The sequence below is a fragment of the Mauremys reevesii genome, linkage group 26 (assembly GCF_016161935.1).
Source record: "Mauremys reevesii isolate NIE-2019 linkage group 26, ASM1616193v1, whole genome shotgun sequence".
In the NCBI taxonomy this organism is placed as follows: domain Eukaryota; kingdom Metazoa; phylum Chordata; order Testudines; family Geoemydidae; genus Mauremys; species Mauremys reevesii.
The window spans coordinates 4898442-4925826 of NC_052648.1; the positions used below are offsets into that span (position 1 = coordinate 4898442).

Sequence of the window (27385 nt, forward strand, 5' to 3'; positions counted from 1 at the left end):
CAATCCCGAAGGGGCCCCCGCGCGGGTCCCGCCCCCGCTCCAGCCCGGCCGGCTGCGGGGCGGGCAGGCGGCTGCAGCCGGAGCCCGAGCCGGGGCGCTGGCGCTGGGGCGGGAGCGTCCGGCTGCGCTCGGCGCCGAGGCTCGGAGAGGTGAGTGCGACCTGCCCAGGGGCCGGGCTGCTGCTCCGGGCCCCCCCTCGGGGCCCGGTCGGGGGTGGGCCCCCCCCGGAGATCCCGTGACCTGCCCTCGCCATGGGGAGCTGGGGGGGCCAGCGGGGAGCTGCGCTCCTCTGTGCGCCCCACTGCTCCCCCCATATAGGGGGCCGCCCCTCCCTCGTGCGAGCCGGCTGCGCTTCCCTCCCCGCGGCCGATCCCGCATGGGGTCCCCCTCTGTGGGCGTGGGGTGTGCACGGGGGTGTCCTGCTGCTCTGAGACCCCTGGCAGGGACTGGGCGCCCCGCAAGCCTCCCCCTCAGGCTGGGGGGCAGGTGCCTGTCTGTCATGGGAGAGGGAGGATCAAATGAATTCTGTGTGGGGCCACTTTCTCCTCCCTCCTCCGGCTGGTGTCAGTGGGTCCCCGCCCCAGTGGGGGCCAGATTCCCCCCTCCCCCGTTTGCTGTGGTCCCCAGCTCCAGTGGGGGCAGACTCCCCCTCTTCCACCCGTTTGGTGGATGTGGGCCCCATGCATCCCCACTGAAGGCAATAATCACATAGCTGAGGATCTGGCCTGGAAAAATCCAGTGTTTGTCGTTAGCAGGCAAGGGCCGGGGGAGGGTGTGAGCCGAGCCAGGTGCTAGGAAGGTGAGACTGGGGGGGATCGCGTGTGTGTGTGCGGGGGGCTGGCAGGTGCGTAGCTTCGCTGGGAAGATGCTTTTAATAATTTTTGCAGTGTCTTCCATGGCGGCCCTGCGGCCCGGGGGATTCACTCCCGAGCTGCCTTAGCCAAGCCACCTGCCTGAAATCTTCCAGCCCTGCAGGTTTGGGGTGGGTGTTTGCGCTCTCAGGTGAAGGCTGTTGGATACGGGGACTCGGAGCTGAGCTCCCCTGTTGTCTGATCCTTGCAGCGGATTTGGATTTCTCATCCCGCGCTGTGGGGGTGTGGAAGGATTTTTGTGAGTGTGTGTTGGGGGGGTTCTTTAACCCCAACCTTACTTGGCACGCATGCAGGACGTGATCCCCAAGCGGGGTGAGCGGTTGCCCCTTGGCTGGCTTCAGGCGGGTGCAAGATGCCAGCAGGTTTCTGCATGTCGGGGAAGGTGGGTGGGGAGAACGTCTTCCCAGGCAGTTGTCTCTGTCGAAGCCTGAACGACGGCGAGGCTGTCAGGTTGTCTCCGCGCCGCAGCTTGCGTGTGGGAGAAGCAGAGCCGAAAGTGCGCCAGCTCACTAAGCGTTCTTCAGAGGCGCTGTTTAAACGTTCTGTTTCTCTTTCATCTGCCACGCACATGGAAGCACGCGCCGTTTGATACCTCTGACGTGGGGCGACAGGGAGCGCTTGCTGGATGTGGCTTGTGGGCGGCCGCCGGGAGCGCTCGCTGGGTTGGGTTGTGTGCTGCACGCCCTCCGGAGCGAAGGGGCTTGTGGGTGGCCGGAGCTCTCCTGGCAAATGCACGGATCCTCTCTTTTGAATGAAGGGGTGACGCTCAGGTGGGTGGAAACATTTCGGGAGGGGGAGAGCAGCTGCGTTTGTTGGCATCTGAGCTGGCATGACCCACGGCTTCCTTGCCCCGTTTCCCCTGGAGCGAGTGGGCGGTGGGGACTTTGAGGTCCGTCGTGCCTCCCTGCCCCTCCTGGGATGCGTCCGCAGTGACCTTCTTGCATATTTCATTCCCTGGGATGCTCGGGTTGTCTGGGCCTTGTGCCCTTTGTCATCTCGGTGGATGAGGATCCTTTGAGAGTCCGTGGTGTGACTGGATCCTTGGAAGCACCGTTGCCGGGGCTGGTGCTTCAGGCTGGTGGGGCTGGGTTTGCTCCCTGTCCCTCTCTGACGAGCTCCAATAATGTTGCTCCTCATCTCCCATTCCGGCTCCCACCTGCTCTGGTGCCAATCCAAGCAGGGTTTGAACCTGAGATCTTCAGCCCAGACCTGGGTGAGCCAAAGGGGTAACGCCATTAGCTGGTAGCAGTAGTAGAGTGTTATCCTCCATGCACCGGCCACTAGAGGGCAGCGTATTGCTCACTTTGCAAGCATGGCACGTGCTGAGTGGGGAAGTGCTGCCACGTCTTGCTCTAGGCCGAGGCTGGTAGAGTAGTACAGGGTTGGCACGCAGTGGCTCCCATGGCTGTAGCTAAGGGAGGGCCCCTTTGCCTCCTCAGACATAGGTGCTAGATCTGCTGAGAGCTCCAGAGCCCTGCCTGCCCTTGGCAGAGCTTTCAGGCCAGTTTCAGCCGTAAAGCTCCTAGTTTGGGACCATCGATGGGAAGGGTTGAAAGCCTCGTGGGCCGCTTTGTTCCAGCCCCCCCAGGGTTCCCCTGCCCCAGAGGGCGGGCGAGGGTAGTGGGAAAGGGCTCACTTGGCTCAGCGATGGGGCATTTTCTCCTATTGCAGCTTCTCTCCGCGCCTGGATCTGAGCCAGGGAAAACCTGCTTTGCCAGCGACTGAAGGAAGCTGACTGGCAGGACCAGAGCTAGAGCCCATGCAGGCTTTGTGCCCTGGCATTTGGGAGGGGGCAGGGCCAAGCACTGACCGGGGGTGGGGGGAGCTTCCTGATGCAATTTTGCTGTGATACCAGTTGCCCGGGGAGGTTTGGCAGCTGCTCTGGGAAGGGGGTGAGATCGGGGCCTGGTGTGCTCGTTTCCTGCGTCCACGCGGGAGGCGCAGGCAGTGCCAGGCTGCTGAGACGAACGCTTGTTGTTTGTTTCTGTGTTAATCTGCTCCAGCGCACTGCCCGGTTCCTGCCAAGCCTGGTGCCCCGCAGGCCCAGCCCTGCGCATCTTCCTCTTGTGTCTGATTCAGGCCTTGCCCAGAGTGGCAGCTTGGCCTGGAATGACCCCGTGGAGCAGTGCAGCTTCTGTTGCTAGCTGGGAGAGCTGAATTCCTTCCCCAGCTCGGTCCCCCCCTCCATTCCTCCTGGGGCAGAGCTGGGAGCTGCACAGCTGGGCACTGGGTTCCGGAGACGTCTCCCCGTGGCTGCAACATCTGAAGATGTTTGGTCGGTTTGACTGGGGCACCTGGAAAATCAAAGGCAGGCGTGCGTTCGTGTGCCTAGCGCAGGGGCCTCGGGATTGGGGGCGCTGGGGGTTGGAATGCCTGTGCCCTAGAGATCAGGGCATGCACGTGTGTGTGGGGGAGGATTCCTGGATACTGTTCAAGGCCCTGCCATGGATGTGAGTGATTTCAGGCAAGTCACTTCACCTGGCTGGGCCAAACTCGGCCCTGGCATAAGCTGGCAGGACTCTGGCTCTAGGAGGAGCGATGCCTCTGGGAGCGTTGGCAGGTGTCTCTGGCCTTGTCTCCCCCAAGGGAGTAAAAGGGATGCTCTGAATGCGAGGTAGCCGGCAGGAGGTCGCAGTGGTGGGTGGACACGGCAGTTTGTAGCTCTGGCCTGAGTGAGCAGGTCGTGGCGAAGGCGGGGAGGGAGCTCGGAAGCCTGGTAACCGGGAGGGAGCTAAGAACACCCTGGTGGAGATGAGGCCTAAGGGCAAAGTTTTGCTCGGGTGCTGGGCCGGCAGGTCCCGGGGTCGTGGTGGAGAGAAGCCAGCGGGGTTAGGGGGTCAGGCGTGTATCCCCAAGGAGCCCCAGCGATGGTCCCGGCCTAGCGACACCTGGCCAGCCTCCCCAGGACCAGCCTGTGGGCTTTGGACGAGGCCCCTGCTCGCTGGGGCCCCTTTCTCGCCCAACTCCTGGCCCTGAGTGAGTTTGTGGCTTGTCAGTTCCGCTGAGCGCCAGGGACGGGCTGGAGCGACCCAGGGCCGAGGAGCTGCTGGGCAGGGGGTGCTGGGGTTCGTCTCGGTGCCTACAACTGCCGTGGCGGGAGCATGAAAGGAGCCAGCGGGAGGCGTCGCTTCCTGGGTATGGCTCCAGGATGGGCTGGCAATAACGTGCCCTGCTCCCCCGTCTCTGTGCACCCCTCCACTGCTGGGGCACGGGGACCGGGGAGCCCTCCAGCCAGCGCCCTGCCTCACCATCCCCTCGCGGCTCCCCCTAGGATATGGGACTGTCCTGGGCCTCTTGGATGCTCAGGGAGGGAAGGCTGGTTTGAGCAGCCCCAGCTGGGGAGAAAGGACCCAGGCGTCCAACTCCCCTGCCAGGTGCACACAATGGGCCTGATGGCACAAGCCCCTCCCTGCGAGCTTCCGTTGCGATGGGAGGAGTCACTCAGGGGCCTGCACCCACTCTGCCCCCCGAAACTGGGCCAAGTACCCCGGAGGAGATACAAGTACCTCGAACCAAGTACTCTGCCCTAGAAGTCGCTGGGGGCATGCAGTGGGGGCGGCGTTCGGGGTGGGGGCCTGGTACTGAGAACAGCGGGGAGGTGGCTGGAGGGGGGTAGCCCCATGTTGAAGGCAGGCTCTGTGCTTCCTGCCCTGCTCTGCTTGGGCCGAGGTTAATGTTTAAACCCCAGCCCCTGATATCCCCTGGCCGCAGCAGACCTGTCTGGGTCTGGTGACTCCTGGCCACAGGCCTTGCTGCCCTGGGGCCGGCGCTGCTGGACCCAATCAGGTTCCCCCCCACACCCCCGGTTCACTTTGTTCCTTGCACTCTGGGCCTTTTCCATCTTCTCTGGGTTAATTTTAGTGCTTGTAAAATAGAGAGATTGGCAGCGGGGGTGGGTGTTGTGCAAGCTTCCGTCTGCGGCAGTTCGAATGTACCCCCCTCCTCTCCCAGCCCCTGGCAGAGCTCGGCTGACACCCTCAGTCCTGACCCACACCCCCCTGCCATCCCAGCCCAGCGCCCGCCGTGGGCTGCCGCTGTACCTGTCCCTAAATGCCGGGCTGACTCCAGCGGGTGTGACTCCCAGCCCCGCTCCAGGTTGTGTTTGCGCCCCCTGCGGGTCAGATCCTGGCAGTGTGAGTCTGGCACCGGCCCTGGGGCACCCCAGGGGAGTTGCAAGGCAGCTAGGGTGTCTCGATCCCTCTGACTCCCCTCCGTGCTGCCAGGTGGCCAGCGTCTGCTGGGCCTGTGCTGGTGGAGATGGCACCAGCGCTGACAGCTGCCCGTGCCGTGCCACGGCCTGAGCCATGCCTTGCCAGCCTCTGTGGGTGATGTGCATAGAAGATCCCAGTTTGCCTGGCAAGGCGGAGGGGTGGGGGCATTGTGAGACTTGATCTGGGGGTCTTATGGCTCAGACGCAGAGCTCTAGGGTGCAGCCTGCATTGACCTGGTGAGAGTCTGCCCTGGGGAGCTTCCGTCCCTTCTGCAGCCGGGGGCTGTGTCCATCCCAGCCTGCTGTGGGGGTTCCCTGCTCTTTGGAGTGTGCCGCGTTGCTCTGCGCGGTTAAACAGCTGCCACGTTCCATTCCAGAGGTGGCTGCATTTCACCGATGAGCAGGGATCACGTTGGCCGAGGCGCAGGGGGAAAGAGGAGGGACTATAGAAATGTGAACCCTTTCGTTGGCACAGTGCCTTCCAGGCTGGGAATGGGAGCAGGCTCCGGCCTTCCCCCGTCCCCCCCGGCCAACACTTGCAGCGGATTCTTGCCGCCCTTGGGAGGCCAAAGCCCGTCAGAGAAGAGGGCTGGTGGAGTCGTCCCCTCTGCCTGGCAAGGGACTGTGCAGGGGATGCCAGGCTGCCAGCTCTTGGGTGCCATCCCCGCGCTGCCATGGGTGCATCCTGGAATCTCTGGCCCATCTAGGATAGTCTGGCTGCAAAGCCCGTCCCCGTGCGGTGTAAGGGTGTGCCTGGCTGGCGTCCCAGCACTGGGGACGAAGGCCCCTGCCTCGATTGCTTCCCAGCATTGGCGGAGGGGCCTCCGGCTTCCTCCCCCTGCCAGGCAGGTGCCCCATGTTGATTCCTGGGCTCATAGGCCAGGCAGGGCAGCGGGTTTGATCGATTTCTACGCTGGGTCATTGCTCCTGGAGTGGATTCCGCTCTGCTCCTGTCTGGGTCCCCCTCCCTGCTCCTGTGCCCGGCACCACGTCTGCACACGTGAGGCTGCTGTGGAGAGGCAGGGCTAGCAGGGACGGGAAGCACCATCTCACTGGGTGTCTCTGGTAGAGCGGACAGCGTGTGGGGGCGGGGGGCACGAGCCTTCAGTGCCTGGGGGTGAGTGTGACTAGGCCTTAGGCAGCGGGGCGTGGTGGGTAGAGCATTGGCCAGGGACTCGGGAGCTCTGAGTTCTCTTCCCAGCTCTGCTGTGTGACCTCAGGCAAGCTGTGGTCCCTCTCTGAGCCTCAGTTTCCCCAACCGTTCTTCTCCTTTAGAAAGTGTCCTGAGCCCCGGGGATGGGAAGTGGTAAGTGTGCAGAGCAGCCCCACGTGTGTGGGAGGGGCAGCCGTGGCTTGGGGCGGGGGGAAGGGGGCTGGTTAGGAAATGCCCCGGGTTGAGACCTGCCCATTCGTGTCATGCATGCGCCAGCCAGACGAGAAGAGGAGCTGGGGCGCCAGGCTGGGCCAGGGACGTGGGCGGGGGCAGCAGGCACTCACAGGTGTTGGTTCTGCTTAACTGGCCTGTGGGCCCCCCCGGGCCCCTGCAGCGGAAGTGGTGCTGTGCTAACTTCTGGTTTCTCTCTCTCTCAGCAGCGCTGGGTCCCCCAGGAGGACAGAGCTGAGGATGAACCAGCCGGGACCGTGCCCCCGTCAGTGCTGGGTGAGTTTGGGGGCCCTGGGGGGCCCAGGGGGCTGGCCCTGCTGCAGATGGGGCCAGGGCTCGGCACCGGGGCAAGAACCAAGCAGCTTGCCCCCCGCCCAACCCCAAGGCCCGAAAGAGAGAAGGAAAAAACTGAGCACGCAAAGATTTTCTAGTTTCCTGTTTTTCTCTCCTGCGCGGAGGGGGAGGGGTAGGCTGGGAGGAGAGCTGGGGGGGCTGTGAACGAGCCCAGGGGATGGGGCTGCCCCCACGGACCACGGTGCCGTGCTGGGAACTAGAGACCCCAGGCCCATCTCACGACGCTGCGGAAGCAGGTGATATAGGGGGCGGTTACAGGCCAGCCAGGTGCGCCCCCACCCCTGGGCTAGAGAACTAGGGACCCGGTGGGCTGTGAGGGTCTCTGCAAAGTCGTGCCTGTGCCTTGCCTTGTTATATGGCCCAGGGATCCCCTCTGAGCTGGGGGCTCCAGCAATCCGGCAGGCGCAGCTGGGAGCCAGGACTCCTGGGTTCTCTCCCCAGCGCTGAGAAGGGAGTGGGATTTAGTGGCTAGGATGGGGGAGGGAGGATTGGGAGTCAGGACTCCTGGGTTCTGTTCCCTTTTCTGACTTGCTCTGCAACGCCTGGCCCCGTGCCTCAGTTTCCTCATGGGGAAGGTGCCCCAGGCGTGAGGTGGTTTGGTGAGCGGCTGCCTGTGAAGCGCTGTGACACGGCGGGCAGAGGTGCTGCGGGAGCGCGGCAGAGCCTCATTCATTATTCAGCCGCGTATCCGGTGTCAGCCCTGGCCGCGTTCCTCAAGCGTCCAACCCCTGGGTCCTTGCCGTGGCGTTTAGCACCTGCTCGCTGCCTGGCGCTGATCAGCCCTCCTTGTTGGCTTGTGCCAGCCCCGAGGGAGGCTCCCTGCGTGCGGAGACTCAGGCCGGGGTCCAAAACCTTCTCGGGTTTGGAGAGAGCCACCTGGTGCCCCAGGGACCGGAGCGGGTGTCTGGGTGGCAGGGGTGTGAGGACAGGGCGGCACGCGCAGGCACAGCCGCTCTCCGGCTCCAGCGAGTGTGGGATACAAAGAACGGCCTGTTTCCATGGCGACGGCAGCGCGGGGTCTGGGAGCTGATTAGTTTTGAAAAGAAACGTGCACCCTGTTCCAAAGGGCTTCGCCCCCGTTAGACTGTAGCTCTGCCCCCTGAGCATCATGCGGGTGTGGCTGATCCCTGCTAGCCTGCGGGGAGGCTGGCCGGTCATGCTTCGAGTGGGGAAACTGAGGCACGGGGTTGCACTGACTCATGCAGGGAGTCGGTGGCAGAATCCGAGTTGGAACCCAGGTCTCCCGAGTCCTTGTCTGCAGGCTGCCCTTGTGAGAGGCTCTGTGCCTGGGGGGTGGGGAAACTGAGGCACTGGACCAGTTAACCATTACAAGCCTGATAGAGCTGGGAATAGAACTCGAGTCTGGAGTCCCAGTTCCCTCTAGCTCTAACCACTAGATCCCATTTCCTCCTGGAGTTGGGAATAGAACCCAGGAGTCCTGACGCCCCGCTTGCCTTGCTTTAACCTCTCAAGCGGTTGTGTATCACACCCATTCCCCGGTGTCCCCGTGGGCCTGTCCCCTTGTCGTCTCGTTAAGCAGCTCCCCTCTCCTCCGCCCCTCCCCCCCCGGGAGCAGAGATCTCTCCGTCCCGCCGTGCTCCCTGTGGGGTGTGACGGGAAGAAGCCTGCCTTGGCACCACCTGATTTCTGTGTTTGCTCCAGAGGCTGGAGAGCTGAGCTGCGGGATCCGGGAGGGAGCGTCGTCCCGCCCAGCTCCAAGATGTCCTGTTTTGGGGAGCATTTCTGGGTAAGTGTCTCCATGGGAGTTGGGACTCTGAGCTGTGCGGTTCGAATGGAGCTGGGTTGTTCCTTAGCGTCCTTGGAGAGATGGGTCCTGTCCATAAACCCCAGAGCTGACCGGGGAGCAATTGCTGGGGAAGGTGGGGGCAGCCCAGATGGAGGGAGAGCCTAGCAAGACTACATATCCCAGCGTGCATTGCTCCCCCTCCAGGTTTGCGGCCCCTGGCGCTGGCATGGGGATGGATCTGTTCCCACCAGACAGGGCCCTTCCCGCCGCGGAGCGCCGAGGCCCTGGTCCGGAATCGGATCTGCGTGGAAGACGGGGGGCTTGTTCCTTCTCTGGCTCCAGCTGGCACTTGCTGCTTCCTTGGGTCCCAAAGCAGAGCTGGGCTCTGGCTGCGGCGTGTGGGTCTGTGTTGGGGTGTGCGCCTGCCCCGGACAGTGTAAAGCCCCCCTCTGGCTGGGGAGGGGCTGGACACTAGCTCTGGCCACCAGCCCTGGGAGATGCCCAGCGGGGGGCATTGCCACTGCTAATGGATTAGACTTTCCGAGGCACGACACAAGGACCTCGTTACTTGCTGGAAGCTGGGTGCTCTGCGTTTAAATCCCTTTGCAGTTGAGCCCCCGCCCAGTGGGGCCAGGGGAAGGACGCATGCTGGGTTGGAGGGGTCAGATGAACCAGAGGGTGAATTCAGAGGAAGGAGCGTTGCATTGTTGGCCAGGCTGGAGACAGAAGAGATAGGGGTGCAAAGCCAGGCCTGGACTGTGGCTGGCAGAGAATCCTGCAGGGCACATGGCCAGAGTTTTCGCTAGCCTGATAACTGATCCTATAGCCCCTCCTCAGGAAAGCTCCTGGAGTCCTATCCCCATTACACAGCTGGGAAACCGAGGCAGTAATTTGCCTGAGGTCCTGCAGCAGATTGGTGGCAATGCTGGGAAGAGAACCCCGGAGTCCTGATTCCCCTTGCACCAGACTCTAACTCGCGCTCCTGTCTGCTAGGCCGCGCTGCCCCTGTGCCAGTTGGAAACGTGGGGCTGACTGTCCCTGCTGTACACTGGCTTTGAACTGGGACCGTCCCTGTGGGGTGGCAGGGCGGATGTGGCCCAGGGGACTGAGCACAGATCTGGGAGCCAGGGGACGTAGGCTGTCCCTGGTGCGGAGCTGGGGGAGGGGCTCCCCGAACAATTGGGCTGTGATGCAGCCCAGAGGCCGGGGGCCGTGATGGCCACGGGTCTGCTGGCCCTGAGTTCCCTGGCTTGGGTGGCTCTGACCATCTGGTGCGTTGTAACACCCGGTCTGGGCTTCCCCCTCGCCCCGTCCATGCCCACTCTGCCAAAAAGGGAGATTCCCAGGCTCTGTGCTCTCTGCTCTGGGGATGGGTGTGTGTGTGGAGGGGGGTGGTTCTTTCCTCCAGCCATGGGAAGTTAGGGGCTCTCCACCTCTGCGGCTTGCTGCTGGGAAGGGAGACAGCCCTGGGAGGGCTGCGGAGCTGCCGAGATATCTTGGTGATGGATGCACGTTGTGTGGGGCAAGCCGGGCCCCGCGGCTGCCCTGCAGGCAGGCACAGGCTGGCCCTGGACGCCTGGCTGCGCTGGGGAGATTTCTAACCGGCTGGAGCTGTGAAGGGGGAGATCTGCCCCAGGTACAGGGGCAAGGAGCCTGTTAGACTCTGGGCAGGGGTAGATCTGGGCAGCCAGGGGCCAGGCTACGACGCGGCTTTGGTCCTCCCCTGCGTGGGCTGCTCCGGTGGGGCTAGCTGGGGGGCATTCGCCTGCCCAGAGAATGGCGTGCCTGGTATGGCCGCAGGGCACAGCCCCATTGGGATGGGAGGGGGGCACCCCCCGGCCTGCGCAGCTGGGGGTGAGCCGCTATGGGTCCCTTCCATCTCTCGGGCCTGGGCTGGGTGGGCCTGGCTCGGACGTGAGCCGACACCAGCCCGCTGCCTGGTCCGAGCGCGCCCAGCCTGGTGCCGCCTGCCTGCAGCCGGGGGCCTCACGCAGCGCCCGGGAGGTGTGGGGGGGTGTCTCCGTTCTTCCCCTCCCCCCCCAATGATGCCCCCTCCCTCGCGTTCCTCAACCCAGATCCAGTTTATAAGCAGGAGGGCAAAGTTGTAGCTAGGCAACCGCATCGCCCATAGCAACAGGACCCGGGTGCTGGTGCCAGCCCCGTGCGCGGCTCTCTCTTTGCTGCCCCAATGGTCTGCCAGGCAGCTTTCTTAAAGAGACAGCGCCCCCTTTCCCTCCCCCCCGCGGGATCTCCAGAGACAGGGGTGCGAGGCAGGGGGTGCCAAGGACGTGCCGACCGCAGCCCAGCTTGGGAAGGCTGCGGGGTGGACGGTATCTGCCAGAGCTGGGCCTAGAACCCAGGAGTCCTGCCTCCCATGCCCAGTGCTCTGGGCTGGGGCACACGTGGGTGCTGGTGGTGCAGGTGAATTGCCAGGGGGCTGCCAGAGTGAACTGCCCCCCCCCCCCGGCCCATCATGCCCTGCTGGGTTCAGTCCCAGCCACCGATGACAGAGCCGGCTGCTGCCTGCCTCCCTCTCCTTGCGCATCGGCCTGGGGTCAAAGGCTGCCCCTCCCACCTTGCACCAGTCACGTCCCTGTCCCGTGCCTCAGTTTCCCCATCACTGTAACACGGGGCTAGTGCTGCTGACTTGGGAGGGAGTGGCGCTGTGAGCCTTCATTAACTGCTGCATCTCCTTACCCTCCTGCCCCCCACCTCTGTCCCAGCTGGCGCACCCCACTTCTTACCCGGCACGGGGTGGGGTCAGATTTCCTTCACGTCCTGTACTTCCAGCCTGTCTCCCCAGCAGCTGTGGCTGCTGCTGCATGGGGCGGGAACAAGCTGTCCACGGGCACTCGTGAGCTCACCCGCCCACAGCCCCCCTCGGTAACCGGTGCAGGGACCCCCCGACCCATGGGCATTTCATGCCCAGCTCCAGCACAGAGCCAGGGAGCGCCGCCACCCAGGCCTGTTCCCTCCCTGCTCAGCCCTGGCTGTGGTGCCTGCGCTTGGCCGGGGGAAGTTCCAGGAGGAGAGGAGGTAGCAGGAAGGTGCATCCGTACCACCCCCACCCCAGAGCGTGAGTGGGAGCCCTCCCAGCTTCCTGCACGGGGCTGGCACCACGTGCCTCTTGGAGCTTGGCACTGACCAGGTGCCCGCCGGCCCCTCTCCCTGCACGGCACTGCTGGGACTCCTGCTTTTTTGCACAGCGGCTGTGGCCGGCACCGCATCCCCCTCTGGTTGAGGGGCAGCCATGTGGCTGGTTTGTTTACAAGATGGTGGGGGTGGAGCAGCTGACCTGGGGGGAGGGGTGAAATAGTCTAGGGGATCCTAGAGTTGAGGGAGGGCAGCCCCACGGCGCCCCTCTCTCCTGGAGCGAGTGCTGGGGAGGGCTGGCAAATGCCATCCTGCCACCTTGCCCCCCACGGCCGCTGCTCTGCGCTAGTGGCCACGGGGGCTCCCTGGCAAACGCTGAGCCGGGGGGTGGGCAGAGTTTGGGCCTGGCTGGGTTTCCCTGTCACCATGGGGCAGGGGGAGCTGGGGCTGTGAACTGGGGAGAGGGAAGGCAATGGGCAGTGACTGATGGGGGGGGGGGACTCCCTGTGGGGTCCTGTCAGCAGAGCCAGGGGCCCCAGGTGTCCCTGCCACCGGAGAGCGCCCAGGGGCCGGGCCTGCCCCCTTCACCCTCTGCTCTCTGCCGCCCGCTGCAGGGAGAGAAGCACCAGGGCTTCGACGTGCTGTACCACAACATGAAGCAGGGGCAGGTCTCCACCAAGGAGCTGGCCGACTTCGTCCGCGAGAGGTAGGGCACCCGGGCCCCAGCGCGTCCCGCCCCGAGGGGGGCACCCGGCTCCGGGCCAGTGGGGAGCTGGGGCTTGGGGCGACGCAGCCCAGTGCCCTGGGAGTGGAGCCGGGCCCCGCCAGGGCCCTGTGTCTGCCGTTCCCCGCCCCCACCGCGCTGCCCCCCGGGCACTGCCCGTTCGCTCCCCTCATGCTCCCGCCCCTCTCTGCTTCCAGGGCCACCGTGGAGGAGACCTACGGCAAGTCCATGGCCAAGATGGCCAAGATGGCCACCAATGGCACACAGCTCGGGTGAGCGGGGCAGTGAGCTGGGGTGGGGTGGGGGGCTGCGTGTCTGAGCCCCGTCGCTGTGTGAACCTCCTACTGCTGGAATACTGCTCCCCCCGCAGCCGCATGGGCCTTGTGGAGATGGGGGCCCCTTCCAATGCCCCCATCTGCTCCCCACTCAGCACTGGCCACCGGGGGGGTGCCCGATGGGACCAGAGGCCCTTCCCACCGCCCGCAGGCCCAGTGGCCCATCCCAGGGTGGTGTGAGGTCTCTGGAGGGGTCCGGGTGGGGGCCCCACTCTCAGCGCCTGCGTCTCCGCCCTGGCAGGACGTTCGCGCCGCTCTGGGAGGTGTTCCGGGTCTCCTCCGACAAGCTGGCGCTCTGCCACCTGGAGCTGGTGAAGAAGCTGCAGGACCTGCTCAAGGAGATCGCCCGCTACGGGGAGGAGCAGGGCAAAGCGCACAAGAAGGTACCCGCCGCCCTGTCCCGGGTACAGTCCTGCCCCTTACGCTCATCGGGCTGCCGTCAGCGTGGCTGCCTGGGTGCCACGCGCTCACAGAGCGGGGAGCCCTGCCCGGGTTCAGTCCTGCCCCTTACGCCCATCGGGCTGCCGTCAGCGTGGCTGCCTGGGTGCCACGCGCTCACAGAGCGGGGAGCCCTACCCCTTATGCCCGTCGGGCTGCTGTCAGCGTGGCTGCTTGGGTGCCGGCTGCTGTCAGCGTGGCTGCTTCGGGCTGCTGTCAGCGTGGCTGCCTGGGTGCCCAGCGTGGCTGCCTGGGTGCCGCACGCCACACAGCGGGAACCCTGCCCGTTCAGTCCTGCCCCGGCTGCCTGGGTGCCACGCGCTCACAGAGCGGGGAGCCCTGCCCGGGTTCAGTCCTGCCCCTTACGCCCGTCGGGCTGCCGTCAGCGTGGCTGCCTGGGTGCCACGCGCTCACAGAGCGGGGAGCCCTGCCCGGGTTCAGTCCTGCCCCTTACGCCCGTCGGGCTGCCGTCAGCGTGGCTGCCTGGGTGCCACGCGCTCACAGAGCGGGGAGCCCTGCCCGGGCACCTGCCTGCGGGGGGTGGGCTGCACCTGGCTCTCACTGAGCCAGTCGCCCCTCGCCTGGCAGGCTGAGATGCCAAGGGCTGAAAGGGCCCGGAAAGCCGAATTCCCCACTGGGGGCGTCCCTGGGACGGGCATTTGGGGGGGAGCTCCCCTGCCCCCACCACGTCTCCAGGCCCCTCTCTTGCTTCCCCCAGTCCAAGGAGGAGGTGTCAGGGACCCTGGAGGCCATCCAGCTGCTGCAGGGCGTCGCCCAGCTCGTGCCCAAGTGCAAGGAGAATTATCAGAGCAAGTGCCTGGAGGCCGAGCGCCTGCGCCGGGAGGGAACCAACCAGAAGGAGATCGGCAAGGTACTGGGGGTGCAGGGCAGGGGGCAGAAGGGGGCAGTGGCCCATCACCCAGGGGTCTGACTGGCATGGGGGGGCTGGGGTGTTTGTGGCAGGGCAGTGCCCCATTGACGAGGGGGGATTGCCCTGCTGCCCGCTCCCCGTAGCAGGGCAGAGCAGCTGGGCCATCGCTCCCAGCCCCCTACTGTCCTGCCCCCGCCAGGCGGAGCGAAAGTCGAAGAAGGCGGCTGAGGCCCTGCGCCGCGCAGTGGAGAAGTACAACATCGCCCGGGCCGACTTTGAGCAGAGGATGCTGGACTCGGCCATGGTAAGTGGGGAGGTGGGCGCGGGGCAAGGACATGGGGGAGTCGGGGGGGCAGGGGCAGGGTGTGGGTGCAGAGAGTATCTGGCTCAAGTCTCGTGTGGGGCAGTCCAGGCTGGGAGGGGGGCACCATCCCGCCTGAGAGAGACGCCCCTGGGATCGCTGGGAGCTCCAGCCTCTGCACAGCCCCCCACATCTAACTGCTCCCCCGCTCCCCCCCGCAGCGGTTCCAGCAGCTGGAGGAGATCCACCTGCGCCACATGAAGGGGCTGATCAGCTCCTACTCGCACTCCGTGGAGGACACGCACGTGCAGATCGGACAGGTGAGCGCCGTGGGCGGGTGTGTGCGTACACTGGGGTGTGGGGGGTGTGCCCTGGGGTGGGGGGGTGAGCCATGGAGTCGGGGGCAGGTGAAAGCACAGGGGCAGGGGAGGGTGAGCCGTGGAGGGGGGGGCAGGTGTGTGCACTGGGGCAGGGGAGAGTGAGCTGTGGGGTGCGTGCACTGGGGAGGGTGTTAGGGGGGCAGTGGGAAGGGGGGTGCAGGAGAGAGCAGCTGTAACCCCCACACAATCTCGTCCTGCCCCAAGTAGGCGCTGCTGGGGGTGGGGAGCGAATGGGGGGGGGGGCTGGGCAGTCACCAGGGAGATGAGCACAGCACCCTCAGCTCTCCCCCTCCCCGCCCCAGGTGCATGAGGAATTCAAGCAGAACGTGGAGAACATCGGCATTGAGACGCTGCTGCAGAGATTCGCTGAGAGCAAGGGCACCGGGCGCGAGAGGCCGGGTGAGGGGCACATGGGGGAACTCGCTCTTGTGTGGGGCTGAGGGGCGGGGCTTGCACTGTTGCACGTGGAGGGACGGGGCTTGCTCTTGCGTGGGGCTGAGGGGCGGGGCTTGCACTGTTGCACGTGGAGGGCGGGGCTTGCTCTTGCGTGGGGCTGAGGGGCGGGGCCTGCACTGTTGCACGTGGAGGGGCGGGGCTTGCTCTTGCACGCTTTGCACGGGGCCTGGGGCAGGGTGTGCTCCCCAGGGCACAGGGGAGGGGCGCGTGTCTCTGCTGAGCTGACCCCTGCTCTGCTCTCTGTTGGCAGGTGTGCTGGATTTCGACGAGTGCAGAACAGCCCCAGCGCAGGAAGGCAAGTACGTCTCTGCTGCTGGCAGCCCCTGGGTGCTGGGGCATGGCCTGGAGGGAGGCAGCCATGGGGCCAGAGGGGCAGGGGAGCCGGGACGTTGGGCTCGTCTCTGGGGAAGGGCTCTGGGCGGGCGGACTGGCGGCAGAGGTGATGTCCGTGGGGAGGAGCTGGGAGCACCCAGGGCCTGGCTGTCCTGGCCCAGGCTTAGGGTTAGGGTTGGGGGACTCGGGGGGGGCAAGCCGTCTCTGGGAAGAGGGACTGGATCTGCGCCAGGAGCTGCTCACCCGCTCTGTCCCCCACAGGGCCCAAGAGGAGCCTCAGCAAAGCCTTCCGCATCCCCGGGCTGAGCCGGAGAGACCGAGAGCGAGACGCTGTGTGAGCCCCCCCGCCCCCCACCCTCCTTATCCATCCTCCCCCTCCACCCTCCCCTGCCCTTGGTGGGCTGCTCCGGGCAGTTCCAGGGCGTTTGATTCTCTCTCTCTCTCTTCCCCCCAGGGAGTCCCCAGACACTGACTTGGTGAGTAGCCGCCCTGGGTGACCAGCTGCCAGCTGGGGGGAAGTGGGGGGTGAATCCGGCCTGGTTCCTTCCTTCGCTGGCACCTGCCCATGCTGCTGCCAGACTCACTGGGGCCCAGCAGCTCTTGGTGGTGGGGGGCTGGGCGGCATCTGCCTGGGGCAAGTTTGGGAGTAGGGGGCAGGGAGGAGACCCCTGCTCCAGGGGTTCTGCAGTGCTGAAATCACACGCTCCCGACAAGCAGCTCCTGCCATCCCAGCCCTGGGCTCCCCCCAGCTTTGCTGGTGCCCCTCAGCCCCGACCCGCAGCCCCCTGCCGTCCCCCTCGCTGGCAGGCCCGGTCGATGCTCCTGGGATTGAATGGGTGATGGAGGGAAGGTCTCTCCCGGGCAGGGTGGGGCGCGTGTCCTCTGACTCACCTCCCCGCTGCATTGTCCCCCCGCAGACCTGCCCAGATGTGGATGAGGAGGGATTCACTGTACGGCCTGACATCAACCAGAGCAGTATCCTTGGGTCGGCTGGCAGGGCAAGTGCCCGGATGGAGCCCAGCTGGGGGTGGGAGGGGCTGCTGGAGGGGTGGGGGCTGGGGTCAGGGCCGGCTGGCAGGGCGAATGCCCGGATGGGGGCCCAGCGGGCAGGGCGGAGGAGGGCTGGGGTCAGGGCCGTGCTGGAACCGGGGGTCAGGGCCAGCCGGGGGTTAATCTGGTCTGCGGTGCCGTATGCTGCCCCAGCCTCGTGCAGGGTGGTCGGGGGAGACACAGGCTCATGGTCCCCTGCCCAGCCAGTTCCTCTCCCGCCTGGCGGATGGGGGGCAGAGGTGCCGGGCATCCAGCTCCCCTGCTTGGCTGCACTAACTCGGTCTCCGAACCTCCTGTGCCGGGGGAACCAGGCTGGACTCAGCCCCGCTGGCCCTGGAGCGCAGCAGGACCTGGGCTGAGCCCCAGAGATGGAGGCTCGGCTCAGGTGAGGGCTCCCCCGGTTTCGTGGCAGGGAGCCCCGGCCTGGCAGGCCTGTCCCCTACAGATCCACGCCCGGCACGGGCCCTGTGAGCTAGGGGCATGCGGCGTGGGGGGTCCTTACGGGCACTAGGGACCCCAGCTGGGAGCAGGGCCCATTGGGCCGGGCGCTGCCCCGAACAGCTCCAGACCCTGCTTCACAGGGGGAAGCTGCAGCCCAGCGCTGCAGGGACCTGCCCAGGGACCCCGAGCAGTTGGGGGTGGAGCCGGGAGCAGAACCTGGGCCTCTGGGGGACCCAGCCCAGCCTGGCTGATGGACGGGGAACCAGTTAGGCTGGGCAAGGGTTGGGCGCCAGGCCGCCTGGGCCGGACTCCTGGGTTCGATGCAGTGAGCTGGGGTGGAGGCGACACCTAGTGGGCAGCCAGGGGAATGGCAGGCAGGGACCCAGCTCCCGGGGGCTTTTCCCTTGACCCCGGCTCAGGCGCGGGCGGGACCCACGGCTGTTCGTCCAGCGACTCGGACTACGAGGACGAGGACGAGCCCCGCAAGTTCTACGTCCGCATCAAGCCCCTGCAGCCCTGCGACACCGTGGGCAGTGGCCAGGCCGCCGTGGAGCAGCTCAAGGCGACGGTGGGGAACCTCCCCCTGCCCCCCAGCACCGGGGTGAGCTGGGGGAAGCGGGGAGCCTCTGGGTGCAGTGACATGGGACCAGGCTGGTGGCTGGGAGGGGGTAGTGGTGGAGCTGGGGCCGGGGCTGGGGCTGGGAGGGGAGGGAGGGGGTGGCTGTGGGGCTGTGGGGGGAGTATAGGAGGCAGCCATGGGGTTGAGGCTGGAGCCGGAGGGGAGTGGAAGGGGTAGCTGTGGGGCTGGGGGGAAGTGGAGGGGTGGCCGTGGGGCTGGGGGCTGCAGGGCCGGGCTGCTAACTGCCACCCTGATGACCCACCTCCCCCTTGTCTCTCGCAGGGCACAGTGAAGAGACAGACCTGCAGTAAGTCGTCGTCCCCCCTGCACTCCCCCCAGCTCTGAAGCAGAGGGTGCCGGGGGGGGGGGGCCGGGGAGATGCCAAACCCGGGTGGGGTGGAGTGGGGGGAGATTGTTGTGGGTACAATGGGCCATGCGGCAGGGACCTGCCCAGCAGGGGGCGCTCACTGGGGCACAGGGTCTCCTCTGGATGTGGGGAGCTCCACGCAGGGCGCCCGTCTGGGGAGACGGGTGCCAATCCTGTCCTGGCAGCGCCCCCCAGAGGCTGGCTCTACACCCCGGCCCTCTGGGCAGTTCTGAGCTCTCCTTTGCCCAGAGCAGTTTCTGACGGGCGATCTTCCCCCTCCCTCTTAGCTCCGGGTGCCCTGGATAACTGGGGACCACCCCTTCTCCATGACCCCAGCACTGCTCAGCCCCTAGGGGAGTGACTCTCCCATCTGGGTGCAAGAGCACGGGCCCCGCTGCAGGGGGCGCTGGCGGGCACCGTGACACCCACCCCCCTCTCCCTGCCACCCTTCTGAAGAGGAGGGGTCATTTCTCACTTTGCTGTGTCGGGAGCTGTCCAGGTTCCAGTCCCGGGGCCCCCGTGACGCCCTCCATGTGGTTATTCTCCAGGACACTTACCGGTACCGACGACTGTCACGGTGGACGTGGGCTCTGACATGGCCCTGGGTACAGGTGAGGCCGTGACTGGAGACAGTGGGTAGGTGGGGGGGCGCATGGAGGGAAATGTGGCGATTTGCAAGCCCCTCCCCAGCGGCCACATGCTCTGCTCTAGCATGCTAGAGTAGCTGGATGGTGCTTCCCAAAGGCTCAGCAGTGACATGGTTAATAATGAGATCAAGCTGACCATCAGTAGGGGTCAGAGTTAACACCTGTGTAAGAGGCCTCGGGGCAGCACCCCTCCCCCCCATTCTGTTGGTTCAGCCTCTCTGCAGACTCAGGCAGGCAGCCCCAGAAGCTTTCACCAGCCCAAGGGGAGTTGGTGGGGCCAGCTGTGTGACGGGGGCTGTGGCCAGTTGCAGGAGGGGTGCTTGGGGGAGGAGTGTGGTGGCTCTGTGCCCTGCCTGGGGGCTGGGACCTGACTCAAATCCATCTCCTTTCCTGCAGGTGAGGAGCCTGGGAAGCCGCAGCCCCCACACCCTGCCGCGTGGACTCCCAGGTACCGGGGTGCCCTTGGCGTGGGCAGGGAGGGCTCAGGGGAGGGATGGACGTCGGAGTCCTTGTATGACACGCATGCTCTCCAGAGCACCAGCACCAGGCTGCTGGGTGGCTTTGGGACCCCACGGAGTGCGGTCAGCTCATGTGGGGCTCCCAGGCCCTCCCGTGCTGGAGCCCCACTGGGCCGCAACGGGCCCCCTTCGCTGCAGGGCCCACCCAGCCTGGCGTTCCCCACAGCCAGCGCCCCAGATGTCTGGGGCACGGGATGGGGCCAGGAGTAACCGTGTGCGCGGGGCCCTGCTGATCTCCCTGCTTTGGTCCGTCCCCAGCTGCGCAGGGAAGCCCCGGCCGGACGCAGCCCCTTCCGCAGCCCTGTTCGGGCCCCCGCTGGAGTCGGCCTTCGAAGCGGAGGATTTCCCAGGTACGCGTGGGCTGCTGGTGCCCACCTCACAGGAGGGGAAACTGAGGCACAGCGGGGCGGGGACATCCCACAGCATATGAGAGAGAGAGAGAGAGAGAGCTGGGAATAGGATCAGGACCCCTGGGTTCTGGCTTCAGCTCGGAGCTAGGGCTCCCCCCGCTGGCCTTTCTGTGCAGCGCAGCCCCTGTGCGGAGCCCTGCGAAGCTGCCCTCTGTTTGGGGGGCAGTGGCCCAGCCCTCGCTGGCTCCCCCCGCTGGCGCAGCTCTGACGGGAACGTCACCCTGTCTCCACAGCCTCGCGAGCCTGCGGCCTGGGCTCCAGCCCGTCTCCCTTCTCCTCCTCGTCTCCCGAGAACGTGGAAGACTCGGGGCTGGACTCCCCTTCGCACCCCCCCACGGGCCCCTCGCCGGACTCCAGGCCCTGGACGCCCCAGAGCCCCCTCGCCAGACGGGCCACCAAGGGGTCCCCGCGGCTCCAGGAGGAGCGGAGCGCCCTGCCCTCCACCACGGCTGCCTCGGAGGAGCAGAGCGCCTGGCTGCCCCCGCCCGCCAGCCCCACGGGGTGGCCCCAGGACACCCCCTGCTTTGCCGCCTTCGGCTCCGAGCCCAGCGGGGAGGACTCGGGGGCGGGGTCTCAGCACGACTCCCGCTGCCCCAGCGCCACGGCCCCTTCGCCCGACCCCTCCAGGGACCCCCAGGCCTGGGTGGCCAGGCCTCCGAGTCCCGTCGCGGAGGAGGCCCTGCAGCCCTGCAAGCATGGGGCCTGCCCCCCCTCCAACTCCTCGTCCTCTCCGGTGCCCCCCAGCTGCAGGGAGCCCTCCGGCCCCTCCCCGTGGACTCCCCAGGGGCCCGGCCCCAGGCTGTCAGACAGCAGCTCTCCGGCGGTTCCTGAGCTCCAGGCTGAGCCCGGTGAGTACGGCCCTGGGGGTGGGGCGTGGCGGGTGGCGCTGTGTAAGGACCTGCTGCTCGGCTCCCTGCTTCCCAGAGCACCGCGAGGAGCAGTGACCTTCCCCCGCAACTGCTCTGCCGGTGCCGCTCAATCTCGATATCCCCCTGCTATCGCAGGCCTGGGCTCCCCCCATCTCTGCCGGTGCCGCTCAATCCAGCCCTGCAGCCCCCGATATCCCCCTGCTATCGCAGGCCTGGGCTCCCCACAGCTCTGCCAGTGCCCCTCAATCCAGCCCTGCAGCCCCCCGATATCCCCCTGCTATCACAGGCCTGGGCTCCCCCGAGCTCTGCCAGTGCCCCTCAATCCAGCCCTGCAGCCCCCCGATATCCCCCTGCTATCACAGGCCTGGGCTCCCCCCAGCTCTGCCAGTGCCCCTCAATCCAGCCCTGCAGCCCCCCGATATCCCCGTGCTATCACGGGCCTGGGCTCCCCCCAGCTCTGCCAGTGCTGCTCAATCCCACTCTGCAGCTCCCCGATATCCCAGCTCTGGGCTCCCCCCAGCTCTGCCGGTGCCGCTCAATCCAGCCCTGCAGCCCCCCGATATCCCCCTGCTATTGCAGGCCTGGGCTCCCCCCAGCTCTGCCAGTGCTGCTCAATCCCACTCTGCAGCTCCCCGATATCCCAGCTCTGGGCTCCCCCCAGCTCTGCCGGTGCCCCTCAATCCCACTCTGCAGCCCCCCGATATCCCCCTGCTATCGCAGGCCTGGGCTCCCCCCAGCTCTGCCGGTGCCCCTCAATCCAGCCCTGCAGCCCCCCAATATCCCAGCTCTGGGCTCCCCCCAGCTCTGCCGGTGCCCCTCGATTCCACTCTGCAGCCCCCCGATATCCCAGCTCTGGGCTCCCCCCAGCTCTGCCGGTGCCCCTCGATTCCACTCTGCAGCTCCTCGATATCCCAGCTCTGGGCTCCCCACAGCTCTGCTGATGCCCCTCAGTCCTGACCAGCGCCAGCCCCACTGTTCTCGCTCCAGGTCTCTCAGGCACTGGCTGATCCTACCCGCCTGGCGCTCCTAGTGAGGAGGAAACGTATAAGTTTAGGTGCCAGGCTGAGTCGCTTGCCCACGTGACCCACTCTGGTTCCTGAGCTCCTGGCCTGACCCCGGCACTTTGCTGGGCTCATACTCCTGCCCCTGCGTCTCCTCCCACCCCAGCCACCTCCCGTGTGCCTCCCCCCCCCGTGTTGTGGGACGGACCTTGCCCTCCCATCTCTCACCCCTGCCTTGTACTTCCGCAGATCCTCCCCCTGTACCCGCCCCGCCCAGCACCGCCCCCAAGGTGGCCCCCCCACGGCGATCCAGGACGAAGAGGCTGTCAACAGGGCAGGCCGCCTGCAGCCACAGTGACCCGGTGGGTGGCGCCCGCTCCGTGTTGGCAGGGAGCCAGGGGGTGTGTGGAGGGATGGGGAAACTGAGGCACAGAGCGAGTAAGTCACTTGTCATCCAGGGAGTCTGGCAGAGCTGGGGTTTGCATCCCAATCACCCGGGTCCCAGCACGGTGCTCTGCAAGGAACTGGCGTCGCTGACCCTTAGCGGGGGCTGGGGAGCAGAGCTGCAGCTCAACCCTGAGCTGGAGCTGGAGTGACGCAGGCGGGAGACTGAGGAATTTCTCCACCTTGTAAAGAGGCGGATTCAGGCTAAAGGCTCCTCCCAGCCCCGCTGCGTCTCAAGGGAAAAACCAGCCATGACCAACCTCGGGTCTCCAGGGTGGCCGACCCCGGAGCAGACGCTAGCTCACCGGGTGGGGGGGAGCGCTGCACAGATCCCCTGCGGTGGCTGGCTTCTCCTGCCTGGCGGGAGGCGTATGCTTTCCTGCGGAGTCTAACCGTTAGCGGTGGGTCCAGGAGGGAAGCGAGGTTTCGGCGGTAGCAGGAGACTGGGACCCGGGACTCCTGGGTTCTATTTGCAGCTCAGTCCTGACCCGCTGGATGGCCCTGGGCAAGTCCCAGTCTCGTCCCATGCCTCAGTTTCCCCACCTGTACAATGGGGCTAATGATCCCATTTGGGACCCCAGGCCCTTGGGTTCTCCCGTCCCCTCCTTGCCCTGCTGGTGGGTTAGCCCAGCTCTGGGCCGGAAGGTGAAGTATTGCCCTTCGCTTTGCAGTCCCGCTCCCTGAGCCCCTCTCCCCTGTGGAATTCTGGCCCTTCCCACTCCGCTCCGGCCAGCCTGGGCGAGCGCAGCTTCTTCATGGTCTCGCAGCCGGCGCTCGGTACGTATCCCGGGGGACGCGGGGGACAGCAGGGACTCGCCCCAAGCATCGGGGTGGGGGCAGGAGGTGAACCTATGGATGGAAGGGAGGGGGCCCAAGCCAAGGGAGGGGAAGGGGAGCTTTGGGCTGGGTTTAATCAGGGGCTCTGGACCTGACCCCACCTCCCCTCCCACCCCCCAGGGCTCTCCCGAGGCCCCAGCCCCGTGGTGCTGGGATCCCAGGATGCGCTTCCCGTGGCAACCGCCTTCACCGAGTACATCCATGCCTACTTCAAGGGGCAGGACCCTGACAGGTAAGGTGGGGGATGAGGCCCAGCCTCGCTTACAGCCTGGGCTCCCTGAACCCAGGGGCTGTTGGGCCCGGCCTAGGGGTGCCCTGGTTATGGGGCGGGGGGAAAGAGACAGCTCGGAGGAGTGCCAGGGTTAGATATCTGCCCCCAGATCTCATGGGGCACCGGGGAGGGGGGACAGGGACTGGATCTCTCATTCCCTGCCCCTTCCCACAATCCCGCTGGGCGCTGGGGGGGCGGTTCTCCATCTCTTCCCCCCCCCCCCCCCCCCGCCCATGTTCCCCCGTGGTGCCAAGCTCAGGGCAGACCACTGGGAAGCAGGGCTTGCCCCGCACGGGCTGGGATTCTGTGCTTCGATCTCACGAACCACCGTCTCACACCCCGTCACTGCCTGTCCCCTGGGGTGCCCTGCTCTGTCTCGCCACTCAGGTGAGCTGGTCCCTCCTGCCAAAAATCACACCAATAGGCAGGGTCCTCCCAGCCCCCAAGCACCAGTCACTCGCCCCAGGTCAGTTGCACCTGAGATCTGGCACCGATCCCTTGTCGCCAACCTGATCCTAGACTAGCTAAAGATTCATTAACCAGGAAAAGGAAATCGACGCGCTATTGACAAGGGTAAAGCAGGCGACGGAGATACATACAAACCAGTTTCCAGTTCGGCTTCCAAAAGTAACAGAAGCTTCTATGATAAACAAGCTCCGTGTGTCCTTGGGGGCTAAGCCAGGCCAAGCCCTGGAGATCTGCTTCTGCCCAGCAATCCTTCCCCCCCGGAGCCCAAGTAGCGTAAACGATCCTGTTCCTCCTCATTAGGACTTCCCATTCCTTCCCACCTGGTGCTTCCAGCTGCAAGGACACAGGGGCATGTCTCCTGCCGTGGTTGGGGGAGCCCAGGCAAAGCCCTGTATCCTCTGATGTCCCACGCTGGTTGGTCTGGGGCGGGTGGGCAGGCCCACGGGAGGCTGGTATCTCGCACACGGCACTGGCTCTCTCCTGCCCGGCGCTTTGCATTGACAGAGCAAACATGGGCGGCCCGGCCGCTTATAACCCTAATCCCCCTCCTGGCCCCCCGAACACGCTGAGCCCAGCCGGGTCCAGCCCTGGATCTGTCAGGGTTCGGGGAGACCTAGGGGCCTTGGCATGAGCTGGGACCTGGTGGCTGGATCTCCCATCCCCCTGCCTCACCCCCGAGACCCGGGGAATTGTGGGAATGGGAAAGATGGGCGATCCGGCCCCCCCAATGCCCTGGGGAACTGGGAGATCCCCTCCCTCCATTCCCACAATCCCTCTGGGGGGTGGGGGGACTGGACTCCCTGCAGGCCGTGAGGTGCTGAGCTCTCCCCGCCCGTTGCCGGGGTGGGGGGGCTCTGAGTTAACACCTGGCTCTCCCCTCCCCCCCAGCTGTCTGGTGAAGATCACGGGCGAGCTCACCATGTCCTTCCCTGCCGGCATCGTCCGCGTCTTCAGCGGGAGCCCGGCCCCGCCCGTCCTGAGCTTCCGCCTGCTCAACACGGCCCCCATCGAGCAGTTCCTGCCCAGCGCCGAGCTGCTGTACAGGTACCGGGGTGGGGCCGGCTCGGCCACGGGGACTTCGCGGGGCTCTGAGGCTGCGTCCCAGCCTGTCTGACCCGCCCCTTCCCCGCCCGCAGTGACCCATCCCAGAGCGACCCCAGCACCAAGGACTTCTGGCTGAACATGCCGGCGCTGACCGGGCACCTGCAGAAGCAGGCGGAGCAGGCCCCAGCCGCCTCCTACTACAACGTGGCCCTTCTCAAGTACCAGGTGAGGCGCCAGCGGGAACGTCCCGCCCGCTCGGGATCCCCCTATCGTCAGGCAGCGCGGTCAGGACTCCTGGGTTCTCTCCCCAGCTCTGGGAGGGGAGTTGGGTCAAGTGGGTTGTGGTGGGGCTGGGAGCCAGGACTCCTGGGTTCTCTCTGTGGCTCGGGGATGGGGGAGGGGGGGAGAGGCTAGGAGCCAGGACTCCTGTGCTCCCCCCTGGGCTCTGAGGGGAGCAGAAGCTGTTCCCAGCCCCCCATTGCTGGCCCCTCTATCCGCTCTCTGCTCCCCTGGCAGTTCTCCAAGCTGGGCCCAAGCGCGGCCCCCCTGCAGCTGACCGTGCGCTGGGACTGCACCGCGGCCGCCACTCAGGTCAGCGTGGAGTACGGGTACAACGCCGGTGCCATGGCCGCGCCCAAGCCCCTCACCAACGTCCAGGTGCTGCTGCCCGTGGAGGAGCCAGTCACCAATGTGCGGCTGCAGCCCGCAGCCAGCTGGTGAGAGCCGGGGGGAAACTCAGGGGGCATGTTGGTGGGGAGGGGCTGGGCAGGAGGCAGCTGGGAGTCCTCGGGGTGGGGGTAGGAGGTGCCTGGGGGCCCTAGGGTGGAGGAGGGATGAGGGGGGGCAGGAGGCTGGGAGCCCCGGGGTGGGGAAGGAGGGCAGGAGGCGGCTGGGAGCCCTGGGGTGGGGAAGGAGGGCAGGAGGGGTGGGAAGGAGGGCAGGAGGCGGCTGGGGCCCATGGCGGGGAGGGACGCGGGGCAGGAGGCGGCTGGGAGCCCTGGGGGGTGGGGAAGGGGGGGCAGGAGGCGGCTGGGGCCCATGGGGGGGAGGGGAGATCAGGTAACGGCTGGCGCTGCGTGCGGGGTGACATCCCCCTGTCTCTCTCCTCCCGCAGGAACCTGGAGGAGAAGCGGCTGTTGTGGAGGCTGCTGGACATTCCCGGGGCCCCGGATCATGGCGGTGAGAGCTCTCAGCGTCCCCCACCAGGTTGAGGGGGGCAGCTGTGTCGGGGGGGGTGGGGGGTGGTCTGAGCCGCCTTCCCTCCAGCGCTGGGGCTGCCAGGGGCTGCGTGTGAGCTGCAAACCCAAGGCCTTTGGCCCTGATGCCCCCAGGCCGTAGTGGCTCCTGGGGGGGCTGCAGGGGGCTGGTAGTGGAGTATGGCGCCTCCTGCTGGCCAGTCGCCAGCTCCTGGTTCTGACCAGGGTTTGCTGGGCGAGCTAAGGGCAAGGGTGGCCAGTGGCTCTTAGCAGCTGTCCTCCTTGCCACCCCCCACCCCAGGGTGTGCCAGCCCCTCCCCCCAGCTCGGTGCTCTGGAGTCTGTTCTCCCCTGGGTGGGCAGGGTCTGAACCGTCTGTCTCTGCCTCGGTCCCCAGGCTGCGGCCACCTCTCCGCCAGCTGGGAGCCCCTCTATGGCCCCAGCAAGCCCAGCCCCGTGGCGGCCCAGTTCACCAGCGAGGGCAGCACCCTGTCGGGCGTGGAGGTGGAGCTGGCGGGCAGCGGGTACAGGATGTCGCTGGTGAAGAAGAGATTCGCCACAGGTAACCACAGCAGTTGGGCACGTCCCTTGTTGGAGGGAGAGGACGCTTCCACCTGCTGACACGTGGAGAACTCCTCCCCCCTCCTGTCCATCACCGTGCCTCAGTTTCCCCTCTCATCCTTTGTTTAGATTGGAAGCTTTTTGGAGCCAGAGCCTGTCTCTCTACAGTGCCTGGCACGATGTGGCCTGCTCTGGGGTGGGATGGGTAACAAGCTGTAATAACAAAGGGATCCCAGGGAGGGGGATATGATCTGAGCACAGGGGAGTGGAGGAGTCGCGGTGGGGGGGCCTGTCCCAGGAGTCCCTGGTGTCTGTCTCCACCTCTCACTGTTGTTTCCTCCTAGGCATTTATCTGGCTGGCTCCTGACTGGCTGCGCTCGTCCCCCTGTTCATTCCTGGTTTTAAAGCCCCAGCGGCCGTTCGCTCGTTCAGCCACTTGCTGCCTCCGGGGGTTTCTCTGCTGTTGGATTTTTAAACACTGGAACAAAGTCAGATCTGGGGGGAGGGGAGTGGGGCTCCGGCCCCTGGCCCATGAGACCGGCCACCACGGGTGGGAGGAGCGATGCTGCTGGGCTCATGCTGGGCTGGGGGTCCGGCCCCTGGACGGGACGAGCGGCTCAGAGTTGCACTGGACAGAGAACAGCCCTGTCCCCCGTTTGCCTAACTCCTCCCCTGCCCCCCACCGGCCAAGCTGGGGTCTCCGTGCTGTACCCGGGGGTCCCCTGGTGATGGAACAGAGCGTTTCACTCTCCCAGCTGCTGGGCGGGGGAGGAGGGGGAGTTGGGGGGGGTCACCCTTTTAATAAACACTTTATTTTCTAATAAAACGCCCTGTCTGCTTCCGTTGCCCCTTTTCTCCCTTGCCCTGACATCCTGCCACGATGGAGGACGAACCTGCTGCCGGGGTCGCGTCGCTGGTAATTAACCGCCTGCTCGTTAGCTGGCAGCGAGTGGCAGCAGCGGCCAGTCTGGCCCGGCCCAGGCCGAGCGGGGTATTTACCTCACCTGAGCGGCTTTGCTGAGCGATGACGAGTGCAGCCAGTGCCTGGGGGCAGTAAGGGGACCTGCTTCCCCCTGTGCCAGGGAAACGCAAGGGAGCCTCCCAGCTGGTTCCAGGCAGCGGGGCTGGTTCTAGGACACACCCAC

General features: G+C 66.2%; 1 protein-coding gene across 4 annotated transcripts; it reads left to right on the forward strand.

The window, feature by feature from the left end:
- Positions 1-27061, forward strand: FCHO1 (FCH and mu domain containing endocytic adaptor 1). Of its 4 annotated transcripts, none has more exons than XM_039515882.1 (29): positions 1-149; positions 6673-6742; positions 8483-8567; positions 12275-12366; positions 12582-12656; positions 12961-13102; positions 13876-14028; positions 14228-14332; positions 14551-14649; positions 15012-15108; positions 15416-15460; positions 15760-15832; positions 15953-15974; positions 16416-16473; positions 17403-17590; positions 17891-17915; positions 18524-18586; positions 19019-19070; positions 19399-19490; positions 19784-20398; positions 21670-21782; positions 22536-22641; positions 22822-22933; positions 24329-24484; positions 24577-24709; positions 25001-25200; positions 25599-25663; positions 26077-26241; positions 26585-27061. In XM_039515882.1, exons 3-29 carry the CDS (start codon positions 8541-8543, stop codon positions 26605-26607), a joined length of 3096 nt encoding a protein of 1031 aa, XP_039371816.1. In that variant the 5' UTR covers positions 1-149; positions 6673-6742; positions 8483-8540; the 3' UTR covers positions 26608-27061. The 4 variants fall into 4 exon arrangements, with proteins under 4 accessions (XP_039371816.1, XP_039371818.1, XP_039371819.1 ...); XM_039515884.1 differs by having other exon boundaries at positions 17409-17590; XM_039515885.1 differs by having other exon boundaries at positions 17415-17590.
- Positions 27062-27385: the final 324 nt, after the last annotated feature.